The following is a 16168-nucleotide window of genomic DNA, read 5'->3' as shown; positions in this document are numbered from 1 at the left end:
CTGCACAGTCAGTGCCGGATAAATCTACGCAAGTCAGGAATTCAATGAAAGAGAATTTTCCCCATTCCTTTTGACCTAATGTGCGATGTATAATGTAGTCTTTCTGTTGTTCCCATTACTGAGTTACATGGCTCTAGCAAACAAATTCTTCATTGCTTACATTCTGATTTTTCACAGCTCTTCTCTTCTTTCAGCCATCTTACCATTTTACCTGGAGATGGTAATTCTCTACCGGCAAGCCATGGCGCACACACGGTGAAAAGATGTGTTCTCAGTGCAAATCTCATGGGCTGGGGGGAGTTATCCCTGTGTTCAGCAGCTGTCAACTGTCAGGAGAATCTAGCACAGCTATCCACGGGAAAAAAATGCTGAATTTCTGTATCCCTAGGAAAAAGAATTAACTCCTACGAAGCCCTGTGATTCACGAGTGAAGGGAGGGTGGCAACAGAGGACTGGCCAGCCGGGAGCGAAGAGATCCAAATGCAGATTTGGGCTGGAGTCAAGTCTCCCCACAAATGTGGAGGAAATACAGCTAAAGACAAATAAACCCAAACACATGAGAGTTGCCAAGAATAACAGGAAATAAATTTTCTTTTAATATTTTTGTGTGCATTATATGGACTCTAGCATTAAAACAGTGTTCTCCTGGAGAGGGGCACCTCTTCCTGTCCCTGCTGAAAGCAAGCAACAGGAGGGCTTCTAACCATTCTCCAAACTGTATGAATGTTAAATTTCTATATACTGTACAGTAGCTATGTTATACAGTTATATATCTATATTATATCAGCTTACATTCAACTCTAAATACAGAGTGGAGACTTGACCTAGCCCAGTTTCCAAGAGCTCCTTCTCCATCTCATCTCCATCCCACCTTCCTCCATGCAGGCAAAATCCACAGGCATCCCAGCACAGAAGTCAGTGGCTGCCAGTGGCTTGAATGTCTTTGAGATCAAGCTCTCCGTGCTCTCCTCTCCACAGAAATGTGCACGCTCAGTACAGAGAAACTCCTCCTCCCTCCCTACTCTCATGAACCTCTGGAGTACTCAAGAGGAGCATCACCCTCTGTGTAGGGGTGCAATGCCCCTGTCTGTAGGACGAAATTCCAGTCACTGCATAACTTGGAATTCTTTCTCCTGTATGCTGGATTAATATAGAGATTTAGCCCATCTGTGCCCGGTTTTGACCTTTTATGGAACAATTCTGTGTCTGCACAGGGCACCTTCCCCTACACACAAGATGTAACCAGCTTCTTGCTGCATACAGCAGAAATCCCAGTCCTGAGGACAGGCTCCTGCCTCATTGTTTTGCTCTTTTTTTTTCGGAGATGTCTCTGGGCAGCAAGCTGTCCCCGGTACTGTGTGACCCCGGCTCTGTGCAGCAGGCCAGTGCTCCTGCAAGGCGGAATGGTACTCAGCTCAGCAACACAGTACGTGATGTGACAGGGCTGAATGCCTGCTCCAGCAGACTGGCTCTCTGTCAGTTGGAACAATGCTTAGAGATCCTAGGGACAGGGTCTTGCTGATCTTCTGTTGCAGTGAGCTAAACTGCTCAGCACCGCTGGCCCACAGAATCGTGCCACTAACAGTCACACAGAGCGATTAACACACTTCAGATTGCCCCTCCCCACTCACCCTACCCAGTCTCATAGTGAAAACTGCCCATATACCTCAAAATGTTCTCCATGCATCTGGAAAACAAAGTTCTCGAGCAGACCACAGACATCCAGTGCTACCAGACTGAATTCTTTTCCCCAGGTTGGCCTGCCTTTATAAGCACTTACACCTGCAGATTCATTTACCTCCCCACCAGCACCTGGCTCTGTGCAGGTCAGCACAGCCAGAGAACCTTTAGGAAAACCCAGCGATCCCAGATAATGATTCTTCTCCCACATCCTATTCCAGTTTGTGACTTCCTTCTGCTTTGCACAGGAGCTCCTGGGTCAGGAGGTAGGAACTCGAGTGGAGACATTAAAAGCAGGCTCAGCAACTGGAGAATGTGGAGGTAGCCAGACCAAGACAAGTCACCAGGACAACCTAATTCATTGCAAGTTCCCAGTACTGCGAGGACATACACAGGGGTTCTTTGGGGGCTCCCTTGGCCTTGGGAGCGGAGGCAGCCATACTTACTGCTCCCTGGAACTTGCCTGAAATGGGCACCAAGAGATTTCTTCAATGGGAAGGGAGGGACAGAACAGGGGAGGGGAGAGGAGAGGAGGGAGAGGAAGAGGCAGCACTCTGTTCTGATGTAATCTTTTTGAGAAAAATATAATGCCATATGAAATCCAGAATTCCTGCTTTTGGTAGCAGTTGTGTGCGAGGGAGGCAATGGGCTTGAGACAAAGAGCTTCCCAGAGGTAGTTATAAATGATCTGCTGCCACACAGGGACAATGAGGTTTGCCTTGGGTTGAGGACAGCTCATCTCCCAGTTCTGTCACTTCTCTGAGGCCAGCAGACATGGGAGAAGGCTGTGCTATCACACAGCAGACTCAGTGGCTCAGGAGGACCAGAGAGGCTCAGGCTGATCAACCATATCCAAACTCATACTGATGCCATGAAAGAAACCCAGGCCAGGAGCCCTGCGGCAAAAAGGTCTGCACGTCTGCACTCCTTCACACAAGATGCAGCTTAGGGCATCTGTACTGCTGGAGAGGGCTACAACCTGTCCCCACGTCTGCCTCTCTGTGGGGGCAAAGCAAGAAAAGATGCAGCACATTTATAAGGACCTCTGGGAAATGAGCAGTTCATGGCCTGCCAAACAAGAGTTTGAGAGAAAAAAGGGGAGCATCCCACATCCTCAGCAACAGATTTAGAAGATGACACCAGCCACCACGACAGACTAGCAGAGAGGGGACTCTGTACTGCAGCACCTGAAGAAGAGGATGTGGGGGAAGGCAAAGAAGCAAGGAAATGGTGGGGAAATCACAAACAAGAAGGACTTGTCTTGGGTTATAGGTAGTGGATGATGATTTCTCTTCTCTCCCTTCCTTTTTCTCTCCTACTGTTGGTAGCTCACAGAGCATCAGGCCTTCTGCGTTGCTGCTCCAGAAGTTGCCTGCAAGGGAGATGCAGGGGTTGCCCAGATCGGCGGAGACGTCGAGAAGGAAGGCCAGCCAGCTGGCGACAGATCTCATCTGAAGACATAGCAGACACACACAGGTTGACAGATAATCAAAGCTTCCTTCAAATTCTTCACTACTAAAATAGTTAGAGCTACATCCTTCACTACATCTACCAACTGTTGGAACTGCTGAATCCTTATATACATGAGGCAAGTGAGCAAGTCCTTAGGCTTTCAGAAATTTCCTTCGGGCTTTATTCATGTACAATACATATTAAAATCACTCATATTTTGCTGCAATAAAGACTGGATCCTGTTTCTATTCATGAACAGAAATATCAAGAGTTACTCTTTAACCTCAAAGAGTTATGGTTTGGGTTGGGGCTAGCAGAGCATGGTCAAGACCGAGGAAGGCAGAGTGCTGATAATTCTTGGTAGTACAGTATCTACTTTCCAATGTTTTTTATGGCATGCATACTGGATGCAAGGCTGCACTGCATTAGAGCTCCCCCAGACGAAGTCCAGGGAAACCACTACGTATGGATTGGTGTTGGGTAATTAGTTAGCTTGGGGACTCTTATCAGATGGCTGCAGCTATTCTTCCAGGGTAGCCTGTGCTATCACTCACCTTGCATGACTTCATTCTCCTTGCAGACAATGCGAGAGCACACCTCCTTGTTTATTATGTACATGCGACGCACACTGAGGGATCACCAGGTACGTGCCAAGGACACGACAGGCACAGACACCCAAAGAAACAAAAAAGGGATACAGGCAATAAACATGTATATTCACTGGTGAGGAGGCAAGTCCTAAATTTTTAGAATTAGTTAGTCTAGAATAAGACTGTTGTCAATAGAACAGTAATCTTTGTCAAGACTTCATGAAATGGTCAAATACCTTAAATGTGGATTACAATATAGGGCACACTGCAGCTTCTTAGTGCTGCACAGTAATAGTTATTGTGCTGGTTTAATTAATCACCCTAAAAGGACACTCTGAGGATAGGATTCATCTCACCAGCTGGTTCTCTGAGGGAATTTCTAGTCTTTAAAAGAAACAATTACTGAACTGGACATGCTGTTGCTGGAGAGTTTTTAGGGCTTTTCTTAGGGACTGCTAGTTTCTTACCTTGTAACACAGAGATAGCTTATACACTGCTTTACTGGTTTGTGAACAGAGTACAGGCGTGTGCAAGGGAACTTTTCTTCACGACAATCTGGAAACAGACACACACACACACACACAGAGGTGCGATCCAGCATCGTTGGCAGGTGCCCTCATTCTGGCACACACATAACTTCCTCACTAGGTACTGCCTCCCAGGCTTCTAGGGAAGGCCCCATGCCTCTATTTTCCACTCTCTTGTGAGAGATGAGGATGGTTTAGAGAAGGAGAAAATAAGGCAGACATTTCTGATCCCCTTGCCTCATAAAACAAAAGCAAGGGGAAGTAGATTGAATAGCAAAACAAGCCCACTGGGAATCCTGAACACAGAGTACTGGGACCCTCAACATATGCTGTCAAGGGGAAAGACACAAATAAACAAAATGTAAATTGTAGTTGCATGTTTAAGACATGTGTTTCTTACTAGATCTGCAATCTCACACTTCAGGACACAAATCCAGTTCCTTCCTTTTCTGGACAATCAACCCCATAGCTAACTTTGATGGGTATTCTTGCATTTCCTTCTGAAACGCCAGATCTTGGCCACTGACAACGACAGAATATTGACCCAGTGTATCTGGTCTGGTGATCTGCCAGCTCCTCCCAGGCATGCCACCCAGGGGAAGACTTCAGCTTCCACTAGTGTCATTCTCCAGGACTTCTAACTCAAGCAACAGGGTGAAGGGAATTTTCCAGGAGACAAAGCTCAGTGCTCGGCCAGCACCTCCCTGAAGAGGTAACAGGGTGGGTGAAAGTGGGTCTGGAGGGGGTGGAGGCAGCAAACATCAACGTACCTGATGAAGCTGTTGTAGTTTCGCTGTCAGACTGAACTGGAAGACAGAAGGTAGCAAAGTTAGTGTGATTTACCATGATTCCATCCCAGACATCAGCTTACTTAAAACAAGTAACTGGAGAGCTCCTTCAAGAGCCCTCCACTGTAACTTCTAATGTGGAAAAAGATTTCATTGTTACCAACATAAAACCGTAAGAGAAGGTACAAATATGAATCTAGTGCCAGCTACCCAGCCAACAATGCTAAAAATCTGTCCAAACTTTACTATAAAGCATTACCACTACTGTTCAAAATTACACTGTAAGGGCATCTTGGCTTATAATTCAAAAGATTGGGTAAATGTATTTATTTGTGCTAAATACCATCCATCTAGACAAGAAGTGAAGGAGCCTGTGACTGCCTCTTTCTAAGGAACAGTGACTCTATAAGAAACAGCATCCCCAGATCACTGGTTCTTTAATGTCCCTGACAAAGGGTCAAAAGGAAGTTGGTTTATCATTCCCTCTGATAAAGCAACCCACCTGTACCACAGTAAACCAGTACGTTTTGTTATTTACCCAGTGACGAGCTGGAAAGGAACTCGGAGGACCAACTGTCAGGCACAAGTTCTCATCAACAGTGATAGAGGACTTCTGCTCACATGCCATAGTGTCAGTCAGAAGCATAGGCAAAACACATGGGTGTAGAGAGGAGTCGTCTTTTGGGCATCAGGGCTGTGGTTAGGGGCAGTCAGGGATGGCAGGGCTCTCTGTGCCAGGGACTGGGCAAGGAGAGGGAAGGGGGTTCCGCAACATTTGACTGTGAACTAAGAATAAACTCACCAGGACTAAGAAGTACAGGTGGTGTGACAGCTGCAGCTGGAAAAAGAGAAGATGTTCTGAAAGATCTTAATTTGAGTTTTCAACATCTTTCCCCCTCCTACAGTCCTGCCGATGGCTCGCCACTCCTGACCAGTAGCCATTCCACATCTGGTTCGTAGACAACGCTAGTTGCAAAGTTGTTATCATCTGACTTGTCAGAGTAACTGCAGGCTTTCCCCGTGAATATGCTGCATGTCCTAGGGCTGATAGGATGCTGTAGAGCAGAGATGGGTCCCACAGCACGTCCTTTGTAAAGGCTTCACATATAGCCTTTTCAGGTTTAGATGTCGGTTAGCCACTGCCAGTTTGGTCTGTACACCAACTCTTATCTACCCTCCTACAGACTGTCAGGTCTCACACACTGAACGCAAGACTGACATGGGTTGCTTTCACCTCCCACTCCCATCAGGAAGATCATGCACCTTGCATATACAATACTGTGCCTCCACTTTTCTCCTCCAGTGTTGTCCCATGACAACTGGCCAGCTTGACCCACAATACTCTATAGCCAGCTGACGAGCAGAGTTCCAGGGCAGAGGAGAGACTCTGGAACTGCTGTGCTGGAGAACAGGGCACCGCTCTTGGATGAGCTCTCCTACACAGCACATCTCCCAGAAACAGCCAAGCGTTGCTATCTCTCCTTTATCTTTTGAACCACATCACTGACTGCCCTGCCTGGTCCCCTCACCTCAGAGGAATGTATCTGAGAGACTTCCACAGCCGAGAGAGAAACCATTGCCCAGGCCAGTGGTGCCGGATTCTAAACAGGACTCATACGGAAAAAGTACGGAGGCTCCTTCTTGAGCCTCTGGCCCTCTCCTCCATTGCCCACTGAGCCTGGCAGGATTACTCTGTCTTGTAAGTGCCTACACTCCTGTCAGCTCCGCATCCTTCCCCTGGGGCTGTCTGCACAGCAAGGCTTGGCTCTCAGGAGGCGTATTGCATGCTCTAAGTGCTGTCTTCCCAAGTGTCCTTCATTTACCCTACTTTTCACATACATTTTGCTGCCCCCCAGTGACATAGCTGCGGGCACTGCGGGGAAGACAGTACTAAAAGAACAGTATTTCCACCTCCCCATCATCCCACCACTGCTCAGTTTGCTTTATCACAGTTTTTTCGGGGGGGTTGCCACCTCTGTCTCCTGAATGCTCAAGCATAGCTGCTAGCTGTCAGCACACACCCATGCAACCGGTGCCACAGTGCTGCCCGGTTAACAGGTGAACCTGACCAGCTTTTCTCCCTTGTCATTTAGCCTCTTCCTTCCTGCAACCTTCTCTGGAAGCCCAGGCTGCGTGAGCTTTGGATTTCATGGCTTCCTGCAGTGTAAATAGCTTCAGAGAGCCCTGGTACACCAGGTGAGATCAGCATTTTCTTGGAGAACAGACAATTAAGCCGCCCTAAATTCATCTCCCTGCACAGAGCACAGAAAGGACTCCCAGATAGCCATAAATGCTGAAAGAACACTACTACATGTCAACAGTGGGGGAGTTTCTGAGCATAATGCATAATTTCTGAGTTTATGTAGGCAGCAGTAAAGGGGAAAAGAAGCCTGAAGTTGCCAAGACATTGGAGCTTACCGGAAGTGCCGATAAGAGAGTCGGTGCTAATTTCACCTGGAAAAGAGAGAACGTCCTTGAGAGAGCTTGTCTTTACTTTGTGGTCCCTTATATAGCTAGCTTGAATTAACTTGGCTGCCACGGTATGCTCATGAGACAGTGGGATCCAATCCAGTAAATATATAAATAAACACAGTACCCCCATCCCACCCATATCCATCCCCCTTTTCAGTGACTGCCCTGAGACTGGATTTCTTAGTGCACATTGCATCATCCCTTACTGAACTCTGGATTCACATTCTGATTTCTCAGATATGGCCACTGTGGGCATCTCAATGAGAAAGATGAATCTGAAACAAAGGCACTGATGGCTCCTGCAGCAGTAGGACAGACAGCTGAGGCACCCCTGCAGAGGAGGGAGGCAACTCCAGAACCTGCCCTTGACTGCAGAAATGCATCAGCAGATGAGATTCTTTGAAAGGCAACTGATGGCAAAGCTGGAGTAAGCGTGATAGAGGGAAGTGTGAAGGACAGGGAAGCTTGGCGGACATGTTTTAGGCTGGCTTCTGAACAGTTTTCCAGGAAGTCCCAGGTATTACACATGACAGGATCACAGCTGCAAGATGTCTCATGGCTTAGCCACGGGCTTAAGTCTGGAGAAAAGGCAGACCCTTGTGGCTCTTCTGGGTGCTGAAGCATGATGCAAACATACATTCATTTTATCTTATTGTGCCACAGAAATGGAAGAAGGTCCAGAGGGCTAAAGCAATTCACCCTCAGCAACACAGCCAGTATGAAGACCAGTCAATATCCTTTCTCAGTGGCCTCACTGCTAAAGCATCATGCCATTTGTGCACCCTTTTTCTTGGGATTTTCCCTAGCAGTGGTAGAGTTCCCGAACCATCTCACATCTGAGGAGTTATCAGCTCTTGTGGATCTCCCAGAATCCTGTGAACATAACTTCATGCACTTGAGCTAAGTGTTCCGGACCCCAGCACTAGTGAATTATTTGTAAAGAACTCACAACACTTAGCAGGTTGTCTTGGAGGGCTTATTTAATCTTCACTGAAAGGCAAGCTCACAAGGTCAGAGGCAAGGAAAGAAAGAACAGCATTTTCAACTAAACAGGCTGTAACTCCACAGGACTGCTGGGTCACATGAACAGTACTTAGCACATAGCACGCCTGTAATACTTACCAGTTGCACTTTCCAGTTCTTGTCCATTGACCACCCATGGAAACCAGTCTGCAAGAGAAGAGGGGAGTGAGGAAAGGACAGAGGGAGGGATTTCTATAGTCTGCAGGCTTTATGAAATTTTTGAGATGTTTATCTGTCCGGGAGACACCACCACCCCCTGCTGGAGAGACAGATGCTGTCCTCTCTCTGCCTCAGCCTCCACTGCTGGCTGGGTTTGCTCTTTAAAGACTTGTGGATCCAGTGGGTCCTGATCCTACCCCTGCTGCTTCCATAGGGTCAAAGGCACAGGGACAAGATAGTAAATGCCTCCAGATCTGCTACCAGACTTCGCATTTCTGAAACCCCATTTGATGCATTTCAAAAATAAATTGCACATTGCCTCCCTGCTCTTGAAGTTGGTCAAAATCCTATCTCTATTTTATAAAAGAGGAAACTGAGTCACAGAAATAATTTGCTTGGGGTCACAGATTGAGTCATTGCCACATTAAGAAACAGACCACAGCTTCTGTAGCTCCTTAGGCAAGTAATCATCTGGTTCGTCATCCTGCCTGGCTACGGAGCATAAAGCAGATCTTTCCCCTCAGCCCCTGGGCACACTGGAGAGGGAGAATGATGAAGGCTTGGCTGTACATGCTGTGTGGAAGAGAAGAAATTGAAACTGAGCTAGAATCCTCATTTGTCCAAATATAAAGGGTGAGAGAGCTGCTTCCTACAGCAGGCAGGAATAGGAAAATATTTCCTGCTAGCCACAGAGGAGGGAAATGTCTGCATAACTGGGGTGGGATGAAGGAAGGAGTTGGCAGGAAAAACCTAGTGATCTGGGGCACTGCAGGGATGTGTGCAGGACCAGCCCAAAAAACAGTACACCCTGCTACATCTTACAAACTCAGCCTTTAGCCTTCTGTTCTTAATGGGAGCACTGCATGGGTAAAAACTACCAGGTCTGGATCTTTTGTCTTAGCTCTTCCTCATTCCGAGAGCAGTTACTTGCAAGCTGCAGAGGCACTCTTGGGACCCCTACATAATCCTACTCTGCAGCTTTACAAGAGTCACTGGACCCTGCTGTTCCCTTCCCCACCCAGCTGCCACCAAGGGCTCAGTTGCTGGCAATTGACCCAGGGAGAGCCAGACATACATAATAACTTCAGTGCACAATATAGCACAGCCCAAAACTTTCCCTGTTCTGCCTAATCTCTTGATGGAACAAGCAGAGGAGAAAAAAATATATTGTACACTTTCTCACTTGTTTCTCATACAAAACGAAGGACACAAATTCTGAAACCATTGCAGAGGCCAGCGGTGCCAGATTTGAAACAGAAGTCATATGGAAAAAGAAGAGAGGCTCTCCTCCTTTTTCCTAACATTGGCAAGTCAGCTGTTACTAGCTTTTTTCTTTTCCTCCCCTCCCTAGGAGATAACTGGAAAACCGGTCCAACTCTAAAACAACAGGACACAAGTGAAGTGAAGCCTCTGCATACAAGGAGAGACAAAAGAGGTGGCTTTCTTACCCAATTCTCAATCACTTCAATCTGTATTTGCTACGGTACCCAAATCACATGCTTTATGAACGACTGGATTTTATTGTCCAAGTTGCAATAAATTAATCCTTGAGGTCCAAACCTGCAGCCCGAATTCACCTTATCAGTAGCGTACCGAAAACCAAGAGACAATGAAAGACCGGCTGGTATTCCTGTTATTTTCCAAGTCAAAACAAACAAAAAAAAACCAACCCAGAAATGCTAAAACAAAATACACAAAAGTAACAAAAATTCCTTTCAGCCCTCCTTCACGCATCAAAAAACCCACAGCCTTTTATTTCTGCCTCTAATTTTGTAGACCACCTACAAGCTCATCTCTTGGATGCCTCAACTCCCTGCTTCACAGTCACAAACATGACATCCTCTATAGTGCACCTTTTACAGGAAAAAGTGCCACTGGGAGCAGAATCAGGCTTCAGCATGAGGGTAGGACCGAGGAGAGTAGATTGAAATAACCTTATATGAATGTGGTAGGTGCAGTCATCTGTCTTCTGCACACAGTCCTTCCTGGGCAAAGCTTTTTCCATTGACTTCTGCTGTCTGTGCTGAGTCTTCTGACTACAACATCTGCTGCTGCGCTCTTGTTTCGGCTTTTTTTTTTTTGCGTTTTGGTTTTTTTTTTTTAAACAAATTTGATCCCACCTGAATTTTTGCCAAAGTAACTCCAAGCAAACAAAGACATGGAACAACAAAACAGAACAACAACAAGAAAAACAGAGTGGTTTGAACTACAGAGGTTAGGTTTCTCAAAACAGCTATACAAAAACCTACAAAACCTCCCGGCAGCTGAGTGGCCTGGAATGGGGCCACTCCAGCAGGAACCGCTAGTGACAGCAAATATTTCACAACTGTGACAGAACAAGTTTTACAGAGCACTGGGAAATGCTCCGCAGATATGCAAACGCAGGTGGTATGGCAATCTACAGTAAGCACAAACCACAGCTCACCCCCTTTCTCAACTCAGCCTGGCTGTTTTGCTTACCCAAACATCCCTGCAGTGGAAGCTGTGGACCTCTGCCTCTTGCAGCTCCCAGTACTTACTGGAAAGTGGACACATAGGAACCAGTCCCCAGTTCCTAAGCTGTTCCTTACAACCCTGTAACCACCTTGCCTTTCTTGTCTGGTCCTTCTCCCTTCACTGTCCATCTACATGTCTCTGTCTTTCTCCTTAGGTCATGGCACATGAGCCTGCAAAGGAAACTCCACGGGGCTGGGGTGGAGAAGAAATCCTCCCCTTGGCATAAGGACTCACCAGCTGGGGACAAGGAGAGTGCTAAGAGACACAACAGTATACAGGCTCCAGAGGTCTTCATCCCTGTGGAGTAGAGAAGAGAGGAGTCAGAAGAAAGCTAAGGCAGGACGAGTGATACCCTCCCCTGTAACTCTTTTCTTGATGCCTCCATTTCCCTCTCAAGACTACTTAGTCTTTCCAGCTTCTCTCCCACCTGTCTCCCTCCTTATCTGGCCAGTTTTCCAGGTGTTCCTGAAAAATTATGGAGTGCACGTATAGCTCCATCTGCTTTCTTTCTCTCTTCACCTTCTCTCTCCGGTCTCCATCTCTTTTCTTACCCAGGTGGCTAAGCCCCACTCCACACACACACACCACATGCAAAGCAAAGTCTCCCCTTGTTATCTCCCTCCACTCTCTTCTACTTTTCAATTATCTTGGGGAGCACTGAGAGAACAGACAGGGTCCCCATCACTTACTGCAGCCCTCGGTCTCCACTCCCTTCGGCAGCAGAGCTCTGTCTCTCCCCCTCAGTGGTCCCCCCCCACTTTGGCTATTGGGTAAATCACAGGCAGCCACACCCAGAACATGTTCTACTTCTGGTTGTCTTCAAAATACGAATTTTGGGAAGGGGAGGGAAAGAAAAAAAAGAGGAAAAGGAGAAGCCAGTGAGATGGTGGGACGTGCTGTCATCATGCATCTGGAATGAGGGGGGGGAGCGAGGAGCAGCAGCCCACACCCTCATTCCAGAGTTTATTATCCTCCCAAGGGAGCCCGCCCCTCCCGTTCCCCCAGGATGGCCCAGCACCAGGCAGGGATTCTTGTGACCACGTTACACGTCGGTGCCCCGTTTCGCAGCCCCTCTTCTCCCTCTCCCGCCGCCCCCCCCTCAGCCCCGCTCCCCGCTCGGCCGCCCCCCCGCCGCGGCCCGCCCGCCCCTCGCACCCCTCTGCCTCAACCAGGCGCTCGGGAGGCCGGGCCGGGCTCCCGCCTCCCCCGGCTTCTCCCCCGCGCTGTCCCGCTCCGGCCGCACGGCCCACCCGGCACGCCCTGCAAGCGGGGCCGCCACGGCCGCCGGGTCCCGCCGCGGGGCCGGCCGGGGGTGCAGGCGGCCCGGGCCCCGGGGAGCCCCTCACGGGCAGCGGGGAGCGGGCGGGCGGCGGCACCGGCGCCCCGCCGGCCGCGGGCAGATGGCGGGCTGGCGAGCAGCCAATCGGCTGGCAGCGACCGTGATGACATCACCCCGCTGCCCCGCGCCGGGGGGGGCGGGGGGGAGGCTGGCGCCTCCCGGCGGGACGGGGCTGGGAAAGGGGATAGGATGGGGGTGAGGATTGGGGTGGGGAGGGGATGGGGGGGAGGGCGTGGGGATTGTGATCAACTGGGGATTAGGGATGCGTAGGGATAGGGGTGGGGATAGGGATGGGGTGGGGATGGGGATCGGTGGGGGTGGGGATGGGAATGGGGATCAGGATGGGGATATGGATTGGGATTGGGATCGGTTGGGGATGGGATGGGGATGGGGCGCCCCCCGGGACCTGGCTCGTGTGCAGGGGGGCAGGGAACAGGCACAGGGGGACTGGCTCCATTCTGCAAAGCTGTTGCCATTCTGGCCAGTCTGAGAAAGGCAGGGAACAGGGAAAATGTGTGTGTGTGGAAAAAAAAAAAAAAAAAGTAGGAAAATGGTAGAGACATAAACTGAGAAAGGAAGGATGAGCTCTGACCCTCACTGCCATCCTTTAGGCTCCCTTGTGCCTCCAAGCATGCTGCATGTTGTGAGCGAGGGTCTCAGAAGCAAACCCATCAGCCCGGCTGGAACAGCCACTCTCCCCTAACAGTCCCACGATCCCCGTGTCCTGGTGCTTTCTCAGAGAATTTCCTTCTCTTTGCTGCTTCTGGAATTACTCCTCTGGGTCTGAGGAGGCACTGGCTGGACAGTGCCCCTTGTATGAGCTTCAAGGCACAATCTCAGCCCTGAAGCCAAGGAAAAAGCTAGGAAACAAACGAAGCTCCCCCCCTCATACAGCAATGAGAGATAGAAACCTGGTAGAGGAAAGCTGTGTCCCCTAAGGCTTATCCTGGTAGCTAGGGATAAGCCTTAGGGCTTTTGTTTGTTCTCAACAAATTGCAGACTAGGAATAAAATCCTATAATGCCTTGTACACAGTTACGAAGGAAATCCTCACCATGTCCTCGCTGCCACAACAGAGCCAGGAGAGTGTTACATGCATGTGACATAACTGAAGCCACCACTTCTTACCTAATAGTGGCTGAGCATCAGTTGTGGCAAGAGAAACGATGGAACAACTGCTCCTTCTCATTTCTGGTCCTCCCAAGGCTTGTGGTGGAAGCAAGGACTGGTGGTGGGCTGTACCAGCAGAGGGGTAAGAGAGGATGGGGAAAGCTAGGCATTTCCCTGCTCACCAGGGCAGCCCTCTGGACCCAAGCACCTTCACTCTGTTTCACTGGAGTGAGACACCACCATTCCCACTTCCAGGGACTGGCTAAAACTCAAGTCTACCGAAGATGCTCAGAAGGTGATGAAACAACCAAAAGAAAGTGATGGAAGTTATAACCCCACCCCAGTTTGAGGAATCCTCTCAGATCATCAGCCTCTTCTGGAAGTCCACATAGCTGTAGGTTTGGGCTACACCTTTCCACACAGCTTGGTTTGGGTTTTGTTTTTCTCTGTGCTTCTGTGCTGTCATTCAAACCTCTGTTACTGCTTAACTGGATAACTAAAATATTTCAAAAATGTTGTGAGTTTTGAACACATCTATTTTGGAAACTCTCATTGATGCCAAATGTTTTGCTCTAACACTGTGTTGGTATACCAGCATCTCTCACAGAGTGCAGGATTCACCTCTAGTCCTGGGCAAGGTTTCTTCTCATTGCTTTTGAGCTTTAAATCCTTTTTTCAAACTGGACAACTACGTCCTCCTCCAGCTGCTCAGTGCGGGTAGACCACTTGTCCGCTTGTCCCGTCTGGAGAGATCGGTGCGGATGAGAGGGATGCTCCTGGCGATGGAATCGCTGGCTGGGAAGCAGTTCAGTATTTTATATAGCCGACAAACAGCAGTGAAATAACTGGAGGCATCCTGCTGCTCTTGCTCGCTGCGGACACCGGATGGAGCTGCAGCACACCGGCGTGCCAAGCCCCACTTCTCCTCTTGCAGTCCGAGAAATGTGGCTTGTGCCTGCAGGCCTGGCTCTGCGATGAAGGCTCTCCTCAGCTCTCCTGTCCGTCCAGTCTGCTGGATCCACAACTACTTAGCCATTTTGCTTTTTGAGACAGAAAATAATCTTGGGTTCCCAGCTCCCCCCCCATCCTTGCCCTATGATGTTGACAAAGATAGTTGGACATCCCTCACGGCTGGGAGATAGGAATAATTAATGTCCTTCTGCACTCCCGTTCTCATTTACGGTGCTGTCTTCTGCTTTGCATGCAGCCGGTCTTCTCCAGCAGAGGGTATCTTAGGGACAGCTGCAGCAGATGACTCAAGGTGAAGCACTCTTCCCTCTAAAAAGTCAGGTATTGGTGCCACAATGTGGTGTGGAGAACTGCCGCAGTAAGTAGCGTGGGTGACTCATAAAGGAAACACTTCCATAAGTATATTCCCTTAAGCTGCACTGACCCCAGTGCCTGTAGGTGTTTACATAAGATCAGAAGTAGGGACAGTGATTCAGCAAAAAGTTCTCTTCCTTCCAAGTTGCTACCAATCCCACTATGTTAGCAGGGATGCTATAGCGATAGGTAGCACGGTGTTTTAGATGAGATGCAAACTCAGCCTTCCTGGAAATTAAAATCTCCTGGTGCATTTCACTCCAGAGATTACTGCATCTCAGCAGACAGGTAAGTGATCCTGGGGCATACTATTGTAAAAGTCTTGGTGAGGCATTTAAATGCCTGCTGATTTCTTTCCCTCTTTCTGTTGCCCTGGCCTTCACACATCCTCATGGTAACTGGGCATTAAGTTACATGAGTGATGAGAAATTAATGAACTGCTGTAAGACGCTTGAATGTATCATGTCAATAATGCAGCACTGCTGATCATGTGAGTTGGGGCTGAAATTAATTTTCTTGGGACCCACACTGCTGCTGGGCTCCATTAATACCTAAGTTCTGACGCTATCCTGCAGTCACTCCACTGGTGTTACTGAGGTTGTCAGTGGGAAGGAACATGAAATCAAGGCCTGATCCATCTGTCCCCAGTTTTGGGAGGTTCACATCTGACTTTGTATCCAACCCCCTGCAAACACTGCAAAGTACAGGAGCCTGGACACAATTCACCTCTTTTTGACTGATGGTCACGCTTTCTGTTGTCCCATCTACAAGAGTAAGGAACACGTCACCCCTTTGTTTCCAATCAACAAGCCAATGCTTAGAGGGCAGGCAGTCTTGCAGTCACAAAATACCCTAAGGGAGTCTGTGAAACTCTAATACCTGCTCAGCTCCTTCAAATCAGTTCAACATTTGTGAAGAGCAGGAGAAGAGGCAGTTGGTGAGCTCTTTGCTGTTTGGTTGGTGAACTGGCCACACGCTTCAGGCTTCTCATGACCAAGAAGGCTAAAGTGAGAAGTCAGGACCTTCCTTCTTCCCTTGCTGTGCTTTGTGGTTTCCTTCTCTGCTCTTTCTGTAGTTCTTACTATCACAAACATTCTTCCTTTCTGGTCCTTTGTCCTGTCTCCTGGTCGATTCTTCTTGGCTGTTTCACATGTGCCTCAGCACTCCTCTTTCTCCAAGCAGCTGAGCTCAGACTTCTCTCAGGGCGCTT

The 16168-nt window shown here is 48.7% G+C and overlaps 1 protein-coding gene across 2 annotated transcripts; it reads right to left on the bottom strand.

The window, feature by feature from the left end:
• Nucleotides 1-563: 563 nt before the first annotated feature.
• On the bottom strand, nt 564-12553 carry MFAP5 (microfibril associated protein 5). Of its 2 annotated transcripts, none has more exons than XM_037390088.1 (10): nt 12438-12553; nt 11877-12004; nt 11422-11484; nt 8632-8679; nt 7456-7491; nt 5840-5875; nt 5020-5055; nt 4190-4277; nt 3687-3760; nt 564-3131 (listed from the first exon to the last, which is right to left on the bottom strand). In XM_037390088.1, exons 3-10 carry the CDS (start codon nt 11480-11482, stop codon nt 3010-3012), a joined length of 501 nt encoding a protein of 166 aa, XP_037245985.1. In that variant the 5' UTR covers nt 11483-11484; nt 11877-12004; nt 12438-12553; the 3' UTR covers nt 564-3009. The 2 variants fall into 2 exon arrangements, with proteins under 2 accessions (XP_037245985.1, XP_037245984.1); XM_037390087.1 differs by having other exon boundaries at nt 12343-12549.
• Between the last annotated feature and the right edge of the window lie 3615 nt (nt 12554-16168).

This window comes from Falco rusticolus, chromosome 5, assembly GCF_015220075.1.
Source record: "Falco rusticolus isolate bFalRus1 chromosome 5, bFalRus1.pri, whole genome shotgun sequence".
NCBI lineage: Eukaryota > Metazoa > Chordata > Aves > Falconiformes > Falconidae > Falco > Falco rusticolus.
The sequence above is the reverse complement of the archived record's forward strand: the minus strand, read 5'-3'. Positions and strand labels throughout refer to the sequence as shown.